The sequence below is a fragment of the Trachypithecus francoisi genome, unplaced genomic scaffold (assembly GCF_009764315.1).
Source record: "Trachypithecus francoisi isolate TF-2019V2 unplaced genomic scaffold, Tfra_2.0 Lachesis_group3, whole genome shotgun sequence".
Taxonomy (NCBI): domain Eukaryota; kingdom Metazoa; phylum Chordata; class Mammalia; order Primates; family Cercopithecidae; genus Trachypithecus; species Trachypithecus francoisi.
The window spans coordinates 145,649,334-145,672,417 of NW_022681468.1; the positions used below are offsets into that span (position 1 = coordinate 145,649,334).

A 23,084-nucleotide genomic window follows, 5' to 3' on the forward strand; every position below is an offset into this window, starting at 1 on the left:
GCCTGTAATCCCAGCACTTTGGGAGGCCGAGGCGGGCAGATCACTTAAGGTCAGGAGTTCAAGACCAGCCTGGGCAACATGGTGAAACCCCATCTCTACTGAAAATACAAAATGTAGCCGGATGTGGTGGCACACGCCTGTAATTCCAGCTATCCAGGAGGCTGAGGCACGAGAAATCGCTTGAATTCATGAGACAGAGGTTGCAATGAGCTGATGGTGCCACTGCATTCCAGCCTGGGTGACAGAGCGAGACTCTGTCTTACATATACACACAAAAAAAGAAGGAGGATTTCTTCAGGTGGCCCCTAAAGAAGTATGACCAGTGTCCATAAAGATGCAGACACAGACCATACACAGACCAAAGACTGTGTGAGGGGCAGCCATCTATAAGTCAAGAACAGAGATCTAAGAAGGAAGCACGTTGGCCAAAATCTTGTTCTTGGACTTCCAGATAGTGCCCAGCCACTTTGACAGAGAATAATAAAGGCGAAAGAATACAGATTATCAGTTAAATACATCTGGGTTTAAATCCTAGCAGTGTCACTTATTGGAGGTGCAGTAGTATATAGTGGTTAGGAGTGTAGGTAAACTAGGCTCCAGCATTGCAGCTTAAAACTAAGCAACTTTGCACAAGTTATTATTTAACCTCCTTGTGCCTCAGTTTCCTCGTTTGTAATATAAAAGTAACAGCTATCTCATACAGTTTGTAAGGCTTAAATTATTACACTTTATTATTTATTTATTTATTTTTTGAGATGGAGTCTCGCTTTGTTGCCCAGGCTGGAGTGCAGTGGCGCAATCTTGGCTCACTGCTAACTCCACCTCCTGGGTTCACGCCATTCTCCTGCCTCAGCCTCCCAAGTAGCTGGGACTACAGGTGCCCGTCACCACGCCCAACTAATTTTTTGTATTTTTAGTAAAGACGGGGTTTCACCGTGTTAGCCAGGATGGTCTCAATCCCCTGACGTTGTGATCCGCCTGCCTCGGCCTCCCAAAGTGCCAGGATTACAGGCATGAGCCACTGCGCCCGGCCAAATTATTACACTTTAAACACTGAGGACAGTGCTTGGCAAATAGTAACTGCTCAATAACTATAAGTAAGAGTTGTTGCAGGCATAATGGCACATGCCTGTAGTCCCAGCTACTTGGGAAGCTGAGACAGGAGAATCGCTTGAACCCAGGAGGTGGAGGTTGCAGTGAGCCGAGATCACGCCATTGCATTCCAGCCTGGGCAAGTTAAGAGTGAAACTGCGTCTCAAAAAAAAAAAAAAAAAAAAAAAAGCAAAAGCTGTCGTATTGGTCTTCAATGTTACTTTTTAACCTGGGTAGGTTATTATTATAATTATTGTTACTATTGACAGTTCAAGTTACCTAAATTCACTAAGTCTCAGTTGTTCTCATCTATAAAACATCAAAAGATGGTTAATATTCAATAGGTTTTAGCTGTGAACTCCTACCCAAATTTTGAAAAAGACAATGACGCTGTATTTAAGATACATACATAAGCAAGCATCGTCTAGATGCCCAACACAATTTTAGAATACGTGATGACGACATTATAGATAAGAAAGCAACAATAATTAAAAGCCATATAAGCTTATTAAGACTAATATGTGACAAATTAACCTTATATTTCTCCTAACACAGGATTAGTTGTCTGGGAAAAGACAACTGTGGTTTCACTCTGATTTCAGTAAAGCATTCAAATATTAATTTCAATAATAATCTTATAGAATACGATTTTTTTTTTTTTTTTTTTGGAGACAGAGTCTCGCTCTGTCACCCAGCCTGGAGTGCAGTGGTGCGATCTCCACTCACTGCAAGCTCCGCCTCCCGGGTTCACGCCATTCTCCTGCCTCAGTCTCCCATGTAGCTGGGACTACAGGCACCCGCCACCACGCCCGGCTAATTTTTGTATTTTTAGTAGAGACAGGGTTTCACCGTGTTAGTCAGGATGGTCTCGATCTCCTGACCTCGTGATCCGCCCATCTCGGCCTCCCAAAGTGCTGCGATTACAGGCGTGAGCCACCGCGCCCGGCCTAGAATACGATTTTTAAAATCTGAGTTCAGTTACAGCACAATAAAGTGAATTTGTAGCTGTATGAAAAACCTTACCCAAAAACGTAATTAATAAATAAGACAGGCCGGGCGCGGTGGCTCAAGCCTGTAATCCCAGCACTTTGGGAGGCCGAGACGGGTGGATCACGAGGTCAGGAGATCGAGACCATCCTGGCTAACACGGTGAAACCCCGTCTCTACTAAAAATACAAAAACTAGCTGGGCGAGGTGGCGGGCGCCTGTAGTCCCAGCTACTCGGGAGGCTGAGGCAGGAGAATGGCGTAAACCCGGGAGGCGGAGCTTGCAGTGAGCTGAGATCCGGCCACTGCACTCCAGTCCGGGAGACAGAGCGAGACTCCGCCTCAAAAAAAAAAAAATAAATAAATAAATAAATAAATAAATAAATAAATAAGACAGCCCAGTACAGTGGCTCACGTCTGTAATTCCAGCATTTTGGGAGGCAGAGGTGGGGAGATCACTTGTGGTCAGGAGTTCAAGACCTGCCTGGCCAACATGGCAAAACCTCGTCTCTACTAAAAATATAAAAATCAGCCAGGTATGGTGGCAGACGTCTGTAGTCCCAGCTACTCAGGAGGCTGAGGCAGAAAAATCACTCGAACCCGAGAGGTGGAGGTTGCAGTGAGCCGACATTGTGCCACTGCATATCTTAATGTAACATCTTTGAGTAATGAGGCATTAATGAAAGATCTTAGACTTAGTTAAAACAAAAAAAAAAACTTGGACAAAAATTTCTATAGAAAAATCCTCCTGAGTGGCTGGGTACAATGGCTCATGCCTGTAATCCCAGTACTTTGGCAGGTTGAAGCAGGCGATCACTGGAGGCCAGGAGTTCAAGACCAGCCTGGGCAACATGGTGAAACCCCATCTCTACAAAAATACAAAAATTAGCTGGGTGGGGTGGCATGCACTACTTGGGAGGCTGAGAAAAGAGGATTGCTTGAACCTGAAAGGCAGAAGTTGCAGTGAGCTGAGATCATGCCACTGTACTCCAACTTGGGCAAGGCTGGAGACCTTTTTTTTTATTTTTTTATTTTTTTGAGACTCCGTCTCAAAAAAAAGTCCTGAGTGTTCTAGTTCAAGGGTTCCCAGCCCCTGGGCCATGGAATGGTACCAATCCATGGCCTGTTAGGAATGAGGCCACAGAGAAGGAGGTGAGCAGTGAGCCAGCAAGCACTACTGCCTAAGCCCTATCTCCTGTCAGATCAGCAGCAGCAGCAAATTCTCATAGGAGCACGAACTCTAGTGTGAATTGTGCATATGAGTGATCTACATTGTGTGTTCCTTATGAGAATCTAATGCCTGATGATCTGATGTGGATTAATTTCATCCCAAAACCATTAACCAAATCCCACCCCAGCTGACATGGTCCCTGGAAAAACTGTCTTCCCTGAAACCAGCTGCTGGTGCCAAAACGACTGGAGACTGCTGTTCTAGTTGACATGAGCCAAAATTTGCTGACCAACAGAGATTAAGCTACTAAAGAAGGAAACAAAGTATAATTTAACATAAAACCACATTAACAGAAACAATCCAGCCAGGCGTAGTGGCTCCCACTTTGAGAGGTCCAGGCGGGCAAACAGCTTGAGACCAGGAGTTTGTGACCAGCCTGGACATGGTGAAGCCTTGCCTCTACTAAAAAATACAAGGAATTAGCCAGACATAGTGGCAAAAGCCTGTAGTTCCAGCTACTTGGGACGCTGAAATGGGAGCATCACCTGAGCCGGGAAGTCAAGGCTGCAGTGACCTGTGACTGCACAACTGCACTCTAGCCTGGGCAATGGGAGTGAAAGAAACAATTCACTGTCAAAAGAAGTATGCTGATCCTTGAACAAGCTGGGTTTGAATTGTATTGTTCCATTAATACACAAATTTTCTGCCACCTCTGCAACAGAAAGACCAACCCCTCCTCTTCCTCAGCCCAGAAGATAATGAGGATGAAGATCTTTATAATGATCTACTTCCACTTAAATAGTAAACACATTTTCTCTTCCTTATGATTTTCTTAATAACATTTTCCTTTTTTCTAGCTTACTTTATTGTAAGAATACAGTATAAAGCCAGGTGAGATGGCTCACACCTGTAATACCAACACTTTGGCAGGCCAAGGTGGGATGACTGCTCTGAGGTCAAGAGTTCAAGACCAGCCTGGGCAAGATAAATGTGACCTAGTCTCTTTAAAAAAAAAAAAAAAATGAGGGAGAGAAATTTTAAAAATAGCTGGGCGTGGTGGTACATGCCTATAGTCCTAGCTACTCAGGAAGCTGAGATGGGAGGATCAACTGAGCTCAGGAGTTCAAGGCTGCAGTGAGCTATGATAGTATTACTGCACTCCAGCCTGGAGATAGAGTAAGAACCTATCTAAAAAAATAGAATACAGTATAGAATACACATAACATACAAAATATGTGTTGAATGATTGTTTATGTTATTGGTAAAGTTCTGGTCAACAGGAGGTTATTAGTGTTAAGTTTTTGGAGAGTCAAAAGTTATATGTGGATTTCAACCACATGGGAGGGTCAGTATCCCTAAAATCCACATTGTTGAAGGGTCAACTATAAATATGAATAGAATTCTGAAGACACAACAAAAACCTATCTTCACTTCTGGTTTTTATCTTTCATGAATAACAGATAAAGGTTACCAAGATGATGATAAATATCATATAATGTCATATAAGGAAAACTAGAAATAGCTGCCCTGTATTGACTGAAGGTTTGTACTTGCACATGTAAGGGAACACAGTATCTGTTTTCAAGTGGAAAAAATACAAAAAAGTAACATGAGAAAGCAAAAACATAAGGAGGCACTTTATGACAACTAGAGCTGCTCAGAAGAATGAAGTAATAATATGTAGCAAGGTTCCCATCAACAGAGGCTGATGACAACCCATTAGGAATTCATAGAGACGGAAATTTGGGTTTCTGGAAGCTACTTCATCTTTGTTATATGATAATACTAGAATATTTTCTCAGTTTACATAAATTCAGAAAGTTTTTAAAATTTCTAATTACTTAAAATTAACAAAGAAATCATAGTACTAGAATCAAACAAAAACAAAAAATAAAACCACCAAAACAAAAATTAAAACCCTATGCAAACCAAGAATACTTTCAAATCTTGCCTAGTGACTCACAGTAATTAGACTTTGTTAATTCTATTACAACAAAATCTATTCCTATGAACAAGTCAACTAGTAATTTATTTTTCTGCTTAAAAAAGTAATAAACTTCCATTATAATGAAAAATTTACCATGTAAATAATTATTCTAAAAAAGAACACAAAAGGCCGGGCGCGGTGGCTCAAGCCTGTAATCCCAGCACTTTGGGAGGCCGAGACGGGCGGATCACAAGGTCAGGAGATCGAGACCATCCTGGCTAACATGGTGAAACCCTGTCTCTACTAAAAAATACAAAAAACTAGCCAGGCGAGGTGGCGGGCGCCTGTAGTCCCAGCTACTCGGGAGGCTGAGGCAGGAGAATGGTGTAAACCCGGGAGGTGGAGCTTGCAGTGAGCCGAGATCCGGCCACTGCACTCCAGCCTGGGCCACAGAGCGAGACTCCGTCTCAAAAACAAAAAAGAAAGAAAGAACACAAAAATAGTAAAGTCATAAAAAAAATCTACACACAATAATACTATACATTGATAGAGTGCATTAAAATTGATCAAACTGAGGCCAGGCGCAGTAGCTCATGCCTGTAATCCCAGCACTTTGGGAGGCTGAGGCAGATGAATTACAAGGTCAGGAGATCGAGACCATCCTGGCCAACATGATGAAACCCCATCTCTACTAAAGATACAAAAACTAGCTGGTGTGGTGGCACGTGCCTGTTGTCCCAGCTTTTCGGGAGGCTGAGGCAGGAGAATCACTTGAACCCAGGAGGTGGAGGCTGCAGTGAGTGGAGATCGCGCCACTGCACTCCAGCCTGGAGACAGAGCAAGACTCTGTCTCAAAATAAATAAATAAATAAATACAAAATAAAATAAAGTTGATCAAACTGCTTTTCTACCTGTTGTACCATCTAATCTGAAAACAACTCTGAGACAGACAAAGCAGTTGGTATCAGTGCCATTTTACTATCTTCCTGAGGCTCAGGGGGGTAAATAACTTTCTCTTTAGGTGAATCAAGTTGGTCCAGAATATGAATCTGGAGTACAAAACTCCTGGTCAGTGTCCATTCTCTCTTTTAGTAATGTTCTTTTCTCTTTTAATGAAGCAATACATCTTCATCATACGTTAGAATCGAACAGAAGATGAGAGACATCACCTCCCTAGACAATGAATATTAACAAGAAACTTCAACTTTTCTTTGAAAGAAAATGAAAGTAAAAGAAACAACTCAAGTAAAAGAACAAGGAAAAATTTATTTTGCTACTCACAATACTATGTTGAAAAAGCAGAAGGCTAAGTGGATTAGTTCAGTGGAACAAATAATGTTCTTCTTAAATTGCCATTAAATATTCTGCACATAAAACTCTTAGAAGTAAAATTAACACCAAAACGTAGATTTTGGTGCACTATCAGATTTCCCCTCTATGCATGCTTAGAGAAAATATCATATTTTCACTTTTAATGATATGAAAGTATATGGTAAAATCATTACCTTAGGTGTGCTTCCTTTAATAAATTTTTTAATTGAAGACAACAAGCCGGTTTCATTCTTTGATGGTTTTTCTCCTCCTGAAGGCAGGCTATCATCAACCTCTGAATATTTCCTCTTTGCTCTGGCAGTGCGTTGTGTTTGGATTTGATTTGACTGCTGAGAAGCTTTCCGAGTTCTCAGCCTCATCTTTTATGGGTGCCACATGTAAAACTGTTAAGATAAAAATAATAAATGTAATAAAAACATTAAAAGTTAATAAATTCAATCTTCTCTACCCAAATGTGACCAGCTTATATAATAAAAATATCTTGGCTAAAAAAACAAAAGTCCTAGACTCTAGGAGATTGCAGTAAGAAACTAACATTTTAAGTAAAAGGCATTATGCTTTATACTTTATTTATATTATCCCGAGTAACCTTCCCAACAACCTCTGAAATACTATAACATATCCTATGATCTAAAGTAAGGGTGACACCAAAAAGTGTGCATGCTCTTTACATAATACTATACTGCCTGCCAACATTACTATTTGTTTAATCATTGATTCGACAAATATTTATTGCATACTTAGTCACATTCAAGGCACTGGGCCAGGTAAGCATTGAGTAAATAGTAAACAAGATAAGGAAGGGTTTTGCTTTTATGGAACTCACCAGGTAGTGGAAAAGTAATGTCAGCCAATGAATGAATGAATTCCATGAGCACAATTCTAATAATTGACAATTACATAAGTGTAACAACAGAATTTGGATCATTTTGAGAGAGTCCTATCTTACCACATTTAATGATACTTTTAAAACGATTCATATCAGAAAGAAAACATAAGGCTATTTATTCAAACTCTCTCATTTTATAGGTAAGACAATTAATTGCTGGCAAAATTGTCCCAACACTTAAGAATTAAAGACATAACTGAATTAGCATCTGTGAAACAGAATACAAAGAATACTAAACGAAGAATTAAGAGAGATGAATATTAATTCTACTCCAATCATGGCTAATCTGTAGTCACTTAGTTATGTTTTATCAAATGTACAAAAAATATATTTACCTTACCATCCTGAGGCTCAAAATGAAAAAAGGATTAGGAAAGGCTATAATGTGCAAAGGACAATAAAGCTATTCACCACAGTGAATACATTCACAGAACACACTAACTCCAATTAAGCACTCTAAAATCTAAAGGTACAGAAATTCCTGGCAGAGATTAGAGTCTCAGAAATTGTTTTTATTAACTCAACAAAACAATCATAGAAAAAAAAAGAAACTCTTTTAAAATTAGAAACTACAGGCTGGGCACAGTGGCTCACACCTGTAACCCCAGCACTTTGGGAGGCCAAGGCAGGTGGCTCACCCAAGGTCAGGAGTTCGAGACTAGCCTGGACAGCATGAAGAAACCCTGTCTCCATTAAAAATACAAAAATTAGGTGGGCATGGTGGCGGGCGCCTGTAATCCCAGCTACTCCAAAGGCTGAGGGAGGAGAACTGCTTGAACACGGAAGGCAGAGGTTGCAGTGAGGAGAGATCGCGCCATAGCCCTCCAGCCTAGGCGACAAGAGCAAAACTCCATCTTAAAAGTAAAAAAAAAAAAAAAAAAAAAAAGTAGAAACTGTGTGTGTGTGTGTATATCTACCTCAAATGTTTGTGTCCCCCACCCCCGCCCCGCCAAAATTCATGTTGATACCTAATCCCTAATGTGACGGTGTTTTGGAGGTGAGGCCGTTGTGAGGTGATTAGGTCATGAGGGCAGAGCCCGAATGAACTAAATTAGTGCCCCTATAAAAGAGGCCCCAGAGAGATGCCTAGCCCCTTCCACTATGACATTACAGTAAGAAGACAGTGATCTATGAGGAAGCAGGCCTTTACCAGACATCAAATCTGCCTGCACCTTGATCTTTGACATCTCAGTGTCTGTAACTGAGAGAAATAAATTTGTTGTTTATAACCCACCCACCAAGTTTACAGTATTTTTGTTATAGCAGCCCAAACTGACCTAAGACACTCCCAAACTCAAAGGATTCACCAGAGGAGTCCCAAAATATCTTTCCCAATAACTATTTTTTTCTAAAACCAAATGGTGCTGGGTTTTAAACTGCAATACCCAAATGAAATAAATAATGCTTTTTTCCCTCTGAATTCTTTTGTTATTCAAAACAGAACTCTCCAGAAAAGGAAAATTACTGTAGCAATTTTTAAAATTGATACATGGGAAAATTTTTTAAAGTTGTTTTTAATCAATTTCTATAAATTTTGTATGGGAGTCTTTAAAAAAAATCTAAGGGTGAACCTAACTTAAACCCACAATCATTAAATGGAAACCATAAAGATTATGATACAACATATTGAGGAAAGTAGATATTAAAAGACTAAAGACATATAAAGTAACTCAGTCTTAAGAGGTTCAGTTCATTAAAATTTAAACACTTACTGTAATGTCAGAGTAGGAAAAAAAGGAAGAAAATGATAATCTCTCTGCCCACAAAATGCAAAAAAAAATATAGCAGGTAAGTATATTTACCTAACTGTTGTACACATAAAATGCTAGATCATTCTGTATGGAGACAGTGAAGAGGGTTCTGGGAAAGCTTAGGAGAAAGATCCTTTGAACTCAAAAATAACAAACTGGTATTCACTAGAAAGAAAGATGAGTATTTGAAAAATAAAGCTGAAGTATGGAGTTTTTGCCCATTCCATAAGTAGGTTGTAAAAGATGTACTTAATAAGTCTGAAAGGGCTAAAACAGTCAAGACCTCATCAATTTGTGAAACTGACCACTCAAAAAACAGATAAAGAAAACACATAAATAATTTCAATTGTACATAGAATGCTAAGAAAGATCTATATGCTGAGCCATAAAACAAGATTCCATGAATTTCAAGAATGCATACAAAGTATGCATTTAACCACAATTATAAATCAAATTATAAATCAATTAAAAAAATCTTTAAAAGTACTAAGTACTTGGAAATTTGAAAATACATAAATAATGAATCAAAAATAAATCACAACGGATACACAAAATATTCTGAACTGAAAATATAAACAAGATATAACATAATAACACATTACAATTTCTGATGTAATAAGCAGCACTTAGAAATTATAAACACAGGCCGGGCATGGTGGCTCAAGCCTGTAATCCCAGCATTTTGGGAGGCCGAGACGGGCGGATCACAAGGTCAGGAGATCGAGACCATCCTGGCTAACACGGTGAAACCCCGTCTCTACTAAAAAAAAAAAAAAAAAAAACACAAAAAACTAGCCAGGCGACGTGGCGGGTGCCTGTAGTCCCAGCTACTCGGGAGGCTGAGGCAGGAGAATGGCGGGAACCCAGGAGGCGGAGCTTGCAGTGAGCTGAGATCCGGCCACTGCACTCCAGCCCTGGCGACAGAGCAAGACTCCGTCTCAAAAAAAAAAAAAAAAAAAAAAGAAATGATAAACATAGGCTGGGCGGTGGCTCATGCCTGTAATCCAAGCACTTTGGGAGGCCGAGGCGGGTGGATCACGAGGTCAGGAGATGAGACCATTTTGGCCAACATGGTGAAACCCCATCTCTACTAAAAATACAAAAAAATTAGCTGGGCGTGGTGGTGTGTGCCTGTAGTCCAAGCTACTTGGGAGGGTGAGGCAGGAGAATCGCTTGAACCTGGGAGGTGGAGGTTGCAGAGATCGAGCCACTGCCCTCCAGCCTGGGCGACAGAGCGAGACTCCATCTCAGAAAGAAAAAAAAAGAAATTATAAATATGTATACACATAATAGAACTCCAAAATACGAGGAAAAACTGTCACAAATGAAATGAAAAAAAGTTGAAGAACTTCAATAACTCACTTTCAGTAGCAGAGAGAATTAGACAAAATATCAACATGAAAAAAGAAGACCTGAAAAACTCTCTAGATCTAACATTATATACAACACTCTAACAGCAGAATACTCTCCTCAACTTACACATGGAACATTCTTCAGAATAGTAAATATGTTAGGCCATAAAGCAAACCTTAAGACATTTAAAAGGAATGAAATCATATGAGTACAGGCATACTTTGTTTAAATACACTTCACAGATACCGCATTTTTTATGAACTGAAGGTTTGTAGCCACCCTGCATATAAGTCTTGGCATGGGCTCACTTCATGTCTCAGTGTCACATTTTGGTAATTTTTGCAACAATTCAAACTCTTTCATTATTATTGTATCTGTTATAGTGATCTATGATGAGTGATCTTTGGTGTTACTTTTGTAATTGTTTTGGGGTGACACAAACTGCATCCATATAAGATGGTGAACTTAATAAATAAATGTTGAGTACATGTATAGTGACTGCTTCACTGACCATTCATTCCCCAACTCTCTCCCTCTCCTTAGACCTCCCTATTCTGAGACACGACAATTTTAAAATTAGGCCAATTATGCCCTACAATGTCTCTAAGTATTCAAGTGAAAGGAAGAGTCAAACATCTATCACTTTAAATCAAAAGCAAGAAATAATTCAGCTTAGTGAGGAAGGCATGAGTTGAGACAGGCCAAAAGCTAAGCCTCTTGTGCCAGTTGGCCAAGTTATAATGAAAAGGAAAAGTTATTGAAGGAAATTAAAAGTGCCACCAGGCGCAGTGGCTCACATTTGTAATCCCAGCACTTTGGGAGGCCAAGGCGGGCGGATCACCTGAGGTCAGGAGTTTGAGACCAGCCTGGTCAACATGGTGAAACCCCATCTCTACTAGATATGGAGAAAGTTTTAGTAGTCTGGCTATAAGATCAAACCAGACACAGCATTCACTTAAACCAAAGCTAATCCAGAGGTGAAGAAGTTGCTCAAGAAAAATTTGAAGTTAGCATTGTTCGGTTCATGAGGTTTAAGGAAAGAAGCTGTCTCCATAATACAGATGTGCAAAGTGAGGTGAAGCAGCAGGTGCTGATATAAAACTGGAGGCAAGTTATCCAGAAGATCTAACTATGTCCACTGATGAAGGTGGCTATACTAAAACAACAGATTTTCTAAGTAGACGAAACAGCTTTCTGTTGGAAACAGATGCCATCTAGGACTTTCACAGCTATGAGAAGTCAGTGCCTGGCTTCAAAGCAGGCTGGGCACAGTGGCTCATGCCTGTAATCCCAGGATTTTGGGAGGCCAAGGCAGATGGATGGCTTGAGCCCAGGAGTTCAAGACCAGCCTGGGCAACATGGTGAAACCCCATCTCTATAAAAAATACAAAAATTAGCTGGCCATGGTGGCGCATGCCTGTAGTCCCAGCTACCTGGGAGGCTGAGGTGGAAGGATCATTGGAGCCCGGGAGGTTGAGGCTACAGTAAGCCAATTATCGTGCCACGGCACTCCAGCCTGGGCAACGGTGAGAGTCTGTCTCAAAAAAAAAAAAAAAAATCCACATGATCATCTCAATTAATGCAGAAAAAGCATTTGATCAAATCCAGTACCCTTTCATATTAAAAAAATCAACAAATAAAAAACAAACAGGAACCTTCTCAACATAATAAAAAGGTATTTATGAAAAACCCACAGTACCTATCATACACAGTAAAAGACTGAATGCTGTCCCTCTAATATCAGGAACAAGACAAAGATGGCCCCTTTCACCACTGCTTTTTAACATTTTACTGGAAGTTCTAAGCAGGCAGTTAGGCAAGAAAAATAAAAGAAATCCATATTAAAAAGAAAAAAAGGTGAAACTTATCTCTTTGCAACTGACATGGTCTTGTTTAAAGAATAATCATAAAGAAAAAAACTGGACAAACTGGACTTCATAAAAATTAAAAACCTGAGCCGGGCGCGGTGGCTCAAGCCTGTAATCCCAGCACTTTGGGAGGCCGAGACGGGTGGATCACGAGGTCAGGAGATCGAGACCATCCTGGCTAACACGGTGAAACCCCGTCTCTACTAAAAAAATACAAAAAAAAAAATTAGCCGGGCGAGGTGGCGGGCGCCTGTAGTCCCAGCTACTCGGGAGGCTGAGGCGGGAGAATGGCGTGAACCCGGGAGGCGGAGCTTGCAGTGAGCTGAGATCCGGCCACAGCACTCCAGCCTGGGCAGCAGAGCGAGACTCCGTCTCAAAAAAAAAAAAAAAAAAAAAATTAAAAACCTGGCCGGGCGCGGTGGCTCAAGCCTGTAATCCCAGCACTTCGGGAGGCCGAGACGAGCGGATCACGACGTCAGGAGATCGAGACCATCCTGGCTAACATGGTGAAACCCCGTCTCTACTAAAAAATACAAAAAACTAGCCGGGCGAGGTGGCGGGCGCCTGTAGTCCCAGCTACTCGGGAGGCTGAGGCAGGAGAATGGCGTGAACCCGGGAGGCGAAGCTTGCAGTGAGCCGAGATCCGGCCACTGCACTCCAGCCTGGGCGACAGAGCGAGACTCCATCTCAAAAAAAAAAAAAAAATTAAAAACCTGCCGTTTAGCAAAAGACATCACTAGGAAAATAAGAAGGCGAGCAGCAAACCGGTAGAATATTCACAAAATGCACATATCACAAAGACCTTGTATGTAAAATATATAAAGTCCCACAACACAATAAGAACAAGCCAACAGAAAAAACGGGCAAAGATATAAGAAATTCTTTCATAAAAATTGGATGACTGGTGATACCATAGAAAATGATACTCAATATTATTCATAAGAATTTTAAGTTAAAACCCCAAAGGTATGCCAATTCGTACCTCCTAAAATCGCAAAAATTAAAAAGAATGACAAATTTAAATAGTAACAATGATGGAGAATAAAGAGAAGTCTTATATGCTGCTGTTACAGATGTATGTTTTTTGATAAAATAGGGTAATTTCTAATAATTATACACCAAACTCCGACTCAGTGATTTCACTTCTAAATTTTTATCCAAGAGAAATGTAAATACGTTCACAATGTGTTTTTACAAAAACGTTCCTGACAGCCTTATTCACACAATAAGGCTGTTTCCAGTTCCAAACTGGAAACAACAAAAATGCCCCAAAAGAGAAAGATGAATACTGTGGTGTTTTCATGTAAGTGAATATTAATCAGTATCAGAAATGAACAAGTACTCCTATCATAAACAAACATGAAATAATCCCACAGACATGGTAAACAATGGCAGACACAAAATAACACATATTTAATGACAGCATTAAAAAAACTTTATCAGGGACAAAAATAATCTATACAAAAAACAAGCAAAACAGATTTTGCCCTGGAGAAAGGAAACATCTTCTAATGTTACAGGAGTATCTTTTTGTCAAAATTTTACAGAATATAATTTTTAATGGTCATGTAATATTTCAATATAAATGTTTCAATATTTCAATATAAATGTCTCATAATTTATTTGATCACTGACTAGCTGGAAAATAAACTGTTTCATAATTACTAACATCAACTCAAATGAAATAAACACATAAATTTCAGTCTACATTTCTGATTCTTTCCTTAAGACAGTTTCTTAGAAGTGAATTTACTAGTTTAAAAGTTTTACAGCTGAGGTCTGTGTTCGAGGTGTTTGGGCTCATCATGGGTCCAATCATTAGCTGACCAATAGGCTATGCAAATATATAGGGAGGTATGCTTTAGTAAGCCAGGCTTAAAAATAAAAGCAAAAATATTTAAAAACAAAAAATAATATTAGTAGAGACATCAGTCGTTGCATACTGCAGGGAGATTAAATTCCATAATTTTTTTCTGCCTATGGAAGTTACTACTAAACAACCTTTGAGGGGAGAAAAACCATGAATCCAGAGTGGCTACAATATTATCTAAAACGGCCAGTTTTCAACAAAAAAATTGTAAGACATGATAGAAATAGTAAAGTATGACCCAAACTCAGGGAAAAACTGCAGTGAAAACATATTAATCATGCGCCAGGCATACAACAATCCAGTGAGAGATATATGAAATTATTTACATAAAACAAAATTCACTCTTGAGCCCTTAAGAGCTGGAAAAATTCTTATTTTTGGTGTACATATTGACCCTTTTCTCTGATTATAAAATATACATCATTTAAAAACTTTAGGCTGGGCATGGTGACTCACACCTGTAATCCCAGGGCTTTGGGAGGCCGAGGCAGGAGGATTGCTTGAGCCCAGGAATTATAGACCAGCTTGGGCAACACAGGGAGACACCCCAGTCTCTACAAAAAATAAAAACAAAAAAAGTATATGGGCATGGTAGTGCACACCTGTAGTCCCAGCGACTTGGAAGGCTGAGGTGAGAAGATCATTTCAGCCTCAGAAGCTGAGGCTGCAGTGAGCCATGGCACACCATTGCACTTCAGCCCAGGCAACAGAATGAGACCCTGTCTCCAAAACAAGAAACAAAAAGACAGTAAAACATGAAATAAAATATCCCATAATTCCTTAACCCAGAGATGACTGATAACGTGGGTATATTGGTCTGTTTTAATATGTATAAATATTTTAATCAATATTTATAATTATACTACATGTATTATCTGTTTTTTTCCCCCTTTTACCAATATTTTACCAATGTTGTTTTAAAAATTTGAGAATATTGGCCAGAGGCAGTGGTTCACGCCTGTAATCCCAGTACTTTGGGAGGCCAAGGCAGGCAGATCATCTTAGGTCAGGAGTTCCAGACCAGCCTCGCCAACATGGTGAAACATCCTGTCTCTACTAAAAATACAAAAATTAGCCAGGTGTGGTGGCAGGCACCTGTAATCCCAGCTACTTGGGAGGCTGAGGTAGGAGAATCACTTGAACCTCGGAGGCAGAGGTTGCAGTGAGCCAAGGTTGCACCACTATACTCCAATCTGGGTGACAGAGTGAGACTCAGTCTCAAAAAGAAAAAAACCAACAAAAAAAAAACAAAACACAGAGTAAGAATATAATTTTTAATGGTCATGTAATATTTCAATATACAGATAAACGTTTCATTATTTGACACTGACTTGTTGGAAAATAAACTGTTTCAAAATTACTAACATCACCTCAAATGAAATAACCACATAAATTTCAGTCTACATTTCTGATTCTTTCCTTAAGACAGTTTCTTAGAAGTGAATTTACAAGTTCAAAGATTGTTAAAATTTGGTGGTATCTCTAGAAATACTAACAAACTGCTTTCCGAAAAGTGGTTTGAACTAGCAGTGTACAAAGAGTGTCTATAGGACTAAATCTTCCAAATCAAAATTTTTAATATTTAAAATGTTTGCTAATTTTAAGTGGAAAAAAAAAAGTAAAACTATGTAATTTAAATTATATTTATAGGTTACCTCCAATTCCCTCTTTTTTCTAAAAATCTGAAACACGAAAATTGAAAAATGTTCTTTTTTTTTTTTTTTTTTTTTTTGAGACGGACTCTTGCTCTGTCACCCAGGCTGGAGTGCAGTGGCCGGATCTCAGCTCACTGCAAGCTCCGCCTCCCGGGTTTACACCATTCTCCTGCCTCAGTCTCCCGAGTAGCTGGGACTACAGGCGCCCGCCATCTCGTCTGGCTAGTTTTTTTATTTTTCAGTAGAGACGGGGTTTCACCGTGTTAGCCAGGATGGTCTCGATCTCCTGACCTCGTGATCCGCCCGTCTTGGCCTCCCAAAGTGCTGGGATTACAGGCTTGAGCCACCATGCCCGGCGGAAAAATGTTCTTAATTCAACCACTCCAACTACAGCAAAAACACCTCAGGTAGCATTCCCGAGGAAAAGTAACGTAGAATCTAACGGAATACTTTTAAGGAGACATAAGGATCATTATTTTTATAATGCAGATATAAAAAAATTATAATTTTTTTTTTTTGGAGACAGTCTCGCTCTGTCACCCAGGCAAGAGTGCAGCAACAATAATCTCAGTTCACTGCAACCTCCACCTCCTGGGTTCAAGCAATTCTCCGGCCTCATCCTCCCAAGTAGCTGGGATTACAAGCATGTACTACCATGCCCGGCAAATTTTTGTATTTTTAGTAGAGACAGGCTTTTGCCATGTTGGCCAAACCTCAAAGTGATTCATCCTTCTCAGCCTCCCAAAGTGCTGGGATTACAGGCTAGTGCCACCATGCCTGGCTACTTTTTGTACTTTTAGTAGAAACCGTGTTTCGCCTTAAATGAGTTCTAACCAAAAAACTTTCTTATACTGAACTGAGGCCAGGCATGGTGGCTCACACCTCTAATCACAACACTTCGGGAAGCCAAGGTGGGAGGAGTGCCTGAGCTCAGGAGTTTGAGACCAGCCTGGCCAACATGGTGAAACCCTGTCTCTACTAACAATACAAAAAAATTAGCCAGACATGGTGGTACCTATCTCTAATCCCAGCTACCTGGGAGACTGAGGCACGAGAATCACTTGAACCCTGGAGGCAGGGGGGCAAAGGTTGCAATGAGCCGAGATCATGCCACCGCACTACAGCCAGGGCAATGGGAACTGAAGGAAAGTCAGGGGATGTGCTGTTATTGAATTCAAGATGGAAGAAAACATTAAAAAAGCTATTCAAGTCCTACACAAGCGTAGTCTGAGTGGAAGACCACTGAAAGTGAAAGAAGATCCTGATGGTGAACATGCCAGGAGAGCAATGCAAAACGTGATGGCTACCACTGGTGGAACAGGTATGAGACCAAGTGGCCCAGAAATGATTAATATCTCACCTAGTATCTTAAATAATTTTAACATCCCAAATGAGATTATCCATGTATATGTATTACAGGCAGAAAGAGTTGGAAGCACAATATTTGTAGCAAATCAGGATTATAAAGCTGGCTGGGAGAAACTGAAGGAAATATTTTAGTATGGCTGATGTGGTGTTCTGAGCACATTCTTGAGGATAAAGATGAAAAAAATCATGGAATAGGCACTGTTACTTTTGAACAGTCCACTGAAGCTGTGCAAGCTATATCTACATTCAATGCCCAAATGCTATGTGATAGACCAACACAGGTAAGATGGATGAGTCCGCCTTACCAAAGGATTTTTTTTTTCCCTCCTGAGCATCTGCAGCTTCTCTATGGCCTTGGTGGTACTGGAACAGCGTTAGGACCAGGAGGGCACACTATCAATGCCAATCACCTGAATAAAGGCATTGGAATGGGAAACATATGGCCTGCAGAAATTAGAATGGAGGGCATGGATTTGGAAAAAATGGTAGAAATGGAGGACGGAACCCGTTGGTGGTGGTATGGAAAATGTGGGTCAATTTGGATCTGGGATGAACATGGGTAGAATAAATGAAATCTTAGTAATACACTGAGGAGAGGGAAGATCACTACAAAGCAGAGGGGAAGTGGAGGTGGAGGCAGCGTCCCCGAAATCGAGAGGATGAGCCCCAAGCACTGACCACATTGGTGGTGCCGGCATGGAATGCATGAGTCCAGGCCTGGGCCACGATGTGGATCCTGCGGGTTCCAAGATGCAGCGCATGGGTCTGGTCAGGGACCACATGGGCTTCGTGGAGCACAAAGGCTCCCGCATGGAGTGCATGGGCCTGCTGGGCCTTGACTAAATGGCCTCTAGCATCCGGCACATGGGTGAGATCACTGAGCGCAGTGGCTCTGGCCTGAAACACGTGGGTGCCAGCATGGGCTTCAGCCTCAGGCGCACAGCTGCTCCCGCTGACCATGTGGACCAAACCATTGAGCACATGGGCTCTGGTGTGGAGTGCATGGTTCCTGCAGGCATGGAGGCTGGCCTGGAGCATATGGGCCCCATGATGGATCACTTGGCCACTGGACTGGAGCACACAGGTGCCAACAACCTGGAATATCTGGATGGACCTGGGGTGGACGGGTGCCAACAGCCTGGAGAGGACGGGCATTAACAGCCTTGAGTGCATAGGTCCCACCATGGGCCAGACACTGGGTGCTGAGACTGGGTGTATGGGCCTAGCCATGGGTGGTGGTGGCCATGTCAGCTTTGACTGCGCCCACTTAAAACTCTGGAGGAAACCTGGCAGGGTCCTTTGGTGAGGCTGGAGGCTATGCTCCTGGGGGTGGCCAGGAAAGCCTACCAGGCATTTGTGAGAAATCTCCCATTGGATTTTACATGATCAAACCGACAAATATGGCCACGTGCAATAAGCCAACATCAAGATGAAGAATGGGAAGTCCAAGGCGTGTGGTTTGGTTAAGTTTGAGTCGCCAGAGGTGGCTGAGAGCCTGTTGGATGATGAATGGCATGAAGCTGAGTGGCCAAGAGACTGATGGCAAATCTATAGAAATATGCCTTTTTAAAAACATCAATATTTTGTATTTTTTTCTTGTTAACTATTTTAACTTACTGGCTGGATATATAAAGATGTTTTGGCAGGGCGCGGGGGCTCAAGCCTGTAATCCCAGCACTTTGGGAGGCCGAGATGGGCGGATCACAAGGTCAGGAGATCGAGACCATCCTGGCTAACACAGTGAAACCCCGTCTCTACTAAAAAAAAATACAAAAAACTAGCCGGGCGAGGTGGCGGGCGCCTGTAGTCCCAGCTACTCGGGAGGCTGAGATAGGAGAATGGTGTAAACCTGGGAGGCCGAGCTTGCCGTGAGCTGAGATCCGGCCACTGCGCTCCAGCCTGGGCAACAGAGCGAGACTCTGTCTCAAAAAAAAAAAAAAAAAGATGTTTTAAAAATTCAGTTGCTTTTTGATGAAATTTACTTTTTTACTTTTTAAGGACCGGGGTTGTATTTGAACGTTTGCACTGAGACTGCAATATGCAAATTTTTTTTGTAGTTGTGGCATCGTGCTGACATCAAACATGACTTTGATAATAAATACCAATTCCTGGAAAAATAAAAAAAGAAAACCAATTCTCAACCTATTATTTTCCAAAAAAGTTCTAAATTACTACATTTACCTGAACATGAAAAAGGTTAAATATTAACAAATAACTGCCATTAATTAAGTGCTATGTGCAAGGCACTGCCATAAGTGCTTTCTCATATGTTACTTCATTTAATCTTCTCAATCACATAAAGTAGTGTCTGTTATTTCCATTTTATTAAAGAGAAAATGGAAGGGGAGAAGACAGCAGAAGTGTTTTAAGTAAAAATTTCCACATAATTTCAATATAAATAACTTGCAATGTGAAAACAGTATATTTATAACCAACAAAACACTTTAATTAAAAAGTTAACCAGGCTGGGTGCAGCGGCTCATGAGGTCAGGAGTTCGAGACCAGCCTGGTCAACATGGTGAAACTCTGTCTCTACTAAAAATACAAAAATGAGCTGGGCATGGTGGCGGATGCCTATAATCCCAGCTATTTGGGAGGCTGAGGCAGGAGAATCCCTTGAACCGGGGAGAGGAGGTTGCAGCGAGCTGAGAGCACACCACTGCACTCCAGCCTGGGCAACAGAGTGAGACTCTATCTCAAAAAAAAGGGCCGGGCGCGGTGGCTCAAGCCTGTAATCCCAGCACTTTGGGAGGCCGAGACGAGCGGATCACGAGGTCAGGAGATCGAGACAGACCATCCTGGCTAACCCAGTGAAACCCCGTCTCTACTAAAAAATACAAAAAAAAACTAGCCGGGCGAGGTGGTGGGCGCCTGTAGTCCCAGCTACTCGGGAGGCTGAGGCAGGAGAATGGTGTAAACCTGGGAGGCGGAGCTTGCATTGAGCTGAGATCCGGCCACTGCACTCCAGCCTGGGCGACAGAGCGAGACTCTGTCTCAAAAAAAAAAAAAAAAAAAAAAAAAACTCCCCAAAATTCCAATTTCCTTTCTCTCTCTCTCTTTTTTTTTTTTTTTTTTTGCCTGCTCCCCCTTCTGAGCCAGCAATTTCCCATTTTTCTCTAAGGTTTTTTTTTTTGGAGATGGAGCCTTGCTCTGTCACCAAGGCTAGAGTACAGCAGTTCTATCTCAGCTCACTGCAACCTCCACCTCCCAGGATCAAGCATTTCTCCTGCCTCAGCCTCCCAAGTAGCTGGGATTACAGGCGCATGCCACGACACCCAGCTACTTGTTTTCTATTTTTAGTACAGACGGGATTTCATCATGTTGTCCAGGGTGGTTTTGAACTCCTGACCTCAAGTGATCCACCTGCCTTGGCCTCCCAAAGTGCTGGGATTACAGGTGTGAGCTACCGTGCCCAGCCAAGTTTGTTTTTTATTTCTGCCTTCTGCCTGAATGGTCCATTGGAATGGTTAATTTTTCAGCTGAACCCCTGACTGAACAAAACTTCAAGATAAAATTAACCTGTAAAAGCTTTAAGTTTACGGCAGGGCACGGTGGCTCATACCTGTAATCCCAGCACTTTGGGAGGCCGAGGCGGGTGGATCATGAGGTCAGGAGTTTGAGACCTGCCTGGCCAATATGGTGAAACCCTGTCTCTACTAAAAATACAAAAATTAGCCAGGCGTGGTGGCAGACTCCTGTAATCCCAGCTACTTGGGAGGCCAAGGCAGAAGAATCGCTTGAACCCAGAAGGCGGAGGTTGCAGTGAGCCTACATCATGCCACTGCACTCCAGCCTGGGCGACAGAGCGAGAAAAAAAAAAAAAAAAAAAAAAAGGCCGGGCGCGGTGGTCAAGCCTGTAATCCCAGCACTTTGGAGGCCGAGCGGTGGATCACGAGGTCAGGAGATCGGACCATCCTGGCTAACACGGTGAAACCGTCTCTACTAAAAATAAAAAAACTAGCTAAGGTGGCGGAGGTGTCCAGCTACCGGAGCTGAGGCAGGAGAATGGCGTAAACCAGGGAGGCGGAGCTTGCAGTGAGCTGAGATCCGGCCACTGCACTCCAGTCCGGGAGACAGAGCACTCCGCCTCAAAAAAAAAAAAAAAAAAAAAAAAAAAAAAAAAAAAAAGGCCGGGTGCAGTGGCTCATGAGGTCAGGCTTTCGAGACAAGCCTGGTCAACAAAGTGAAACACCGTCTCTACTAAAAATACAAAAAATTAGCCGGGCAAGGTTGTGGGTGTCTGTAATCCCAGCTACTTGGGAGGCTGAGGCAGGAGAACAGGTTGAACCTGGAAGGCGGAGGCTGCAGTGAGCCGAGATGGTGCCACTGCACTCCAGCCTAGGTGACAGTGCGAGACTCCATCTCAAAAAAAAAAAAAAGGCTGTGTTTTCAAATTGACTGGTAGGAGCTCAAAATTAAACCTCTGATAGAAACAATGTTACAAATACAGATCAGAGTTCCAGGGCAGCTCCTATGTGCATAGTTAACCCATAATATAACTGAATTCAAAAATCTAGAACCTAGGCCAGGTACAGTGGCTCACACTTGTAATGCCAGCACTTTGGGAGGCCAAGTCAGATAGATCACTTGAGCCTAGGAGTTTGAGACCAGCCTGGGCAACATGATGAAACCCTGTGTCTACTAAAAATATTAAAAAATTTGGCCGGGCGCGGTGGCTCAAGCCTGTAATCCCAGCACTTTGGGAGGCCGAGACGGGTGGATCACGAGGTCAGGAGATCGAGATCATCCTGGCTAAGACCGTGAAACCCCGTCTCTACTAAAAAATACAAAAAACTAGCCGGGCGAGGTGGTGGGCGCCTGTAGTCCCAGCTACCCGGGAGGCTGAGGCAGGAGAATGGCGTAAACCCGGGAGGCGGAGCTTGCAGTGAGCTGAGATCCGGCCACTGCACTCCAGCCTGGGCGATAGAGCGAGACTACGTCTCAAAAAAAACAAAAAACAAACAAACAAAAAAAAATTTGCCAGGTGTGATGGTGCACGCCTACAGTCCCAACTACTTGGGAGGCGGAGGTGGGAGGATCACCTGAACCTGGGAAGTCGAGGCTGCAGTAAGCTGTGACTGCGTCACTGCACTTCAGACAGGCCAACAGCTGGACTGAGACTCTGTATTAAAAAGAAAAAAATAAATCTAGAACCTATTATACAAAAAAATATAAAAAACTACAGCCGGGCACGGTGGCTCACGCCTGTAATCCCAACAGTTTGGGAGGCCGAGGGGGGCAGATCACGAGGTCAGGAGATCGAGACCATCCTGGCTAATACGGTGAAACCCCGTCTCTACTAAAAAATACAAAAAACTAGCTGGGCGAGGTGGTGGGCGCCTGTAGTCCCAGCTACATGGGAGGCTGAGGCAGGAGAATGGCGTAAAACCGGGAGGCGGAGCTTGCAGTGAGCTGAGATCCGGCCACTGCATCCAGCCCGGGCGACAGAGACTCCGTTTCAAAAAAAAAGACAAGAAAAAAAAGAAAAACTATGTTCCATATCTCAACACCAGGCCTCTATTTACCCCTACTAAAGCTATAGATATCTGGTACTGGGAAAACTATGTATCTAAATGCAAAAAAAGAAAAAAAAACACTTACTTTACACTACATAGAAAATTAACTCAAAATTGATCAAATACCTAAACATAAGAGCTAAGACTCCTAGAAGAAAATACAGGCTGGACGTGGTGGCTCACACCTGTAATCGCAGCACTTTGGGTGGCCAAGTGGGGTAGATCACCTGAGCTCAGGAGTTCGAGACCAGCCTGGACAACATGGTGAAACTTTGTCTCTACCAAAAATACAAAAAATTAGCTGGG

At 42.0% G+C, this 23,084-nt stretch overlaps 1 protein-coding gene and 1 pseudogene across 4 annotated transcripts in view; one reads left to right on the forward strand and one right to left on the reverse strand.

Annotated features, from left to right (window-relative positions):
* Positions 1–23,084, reverse strand: part of CTDSPL2 (CTD small phosphatase like 2) — a 117,630-nt gene that overhangs the window by 66,498 nt on the left and 28,048 nt on the right. For 3 of the 4 annotated variants that reach the window (XM_033190293.1, XM_033190292.1, XM_033190290.1), the window contains exon 2: positions 6,682–6,891. In XM_033190293.1, the coding sequence (XP_033046184.1) occupies positions 6,682–6,867 (186 nt within the window). In that variant the 5' untranslated portion in view covers positions 6,868–6,891. Of the gene's footprint in view, positions 1–6,681; positions 6,892–14,697; positions 14,760–23,084 lie in introns of those variants that run through there. The other variant, XM_033190291.1, reaches the window with a different exon arrangement.
* On the forward strand, positions 16,944–19,336 carry LOC117071116 (annotated as a pseudogene).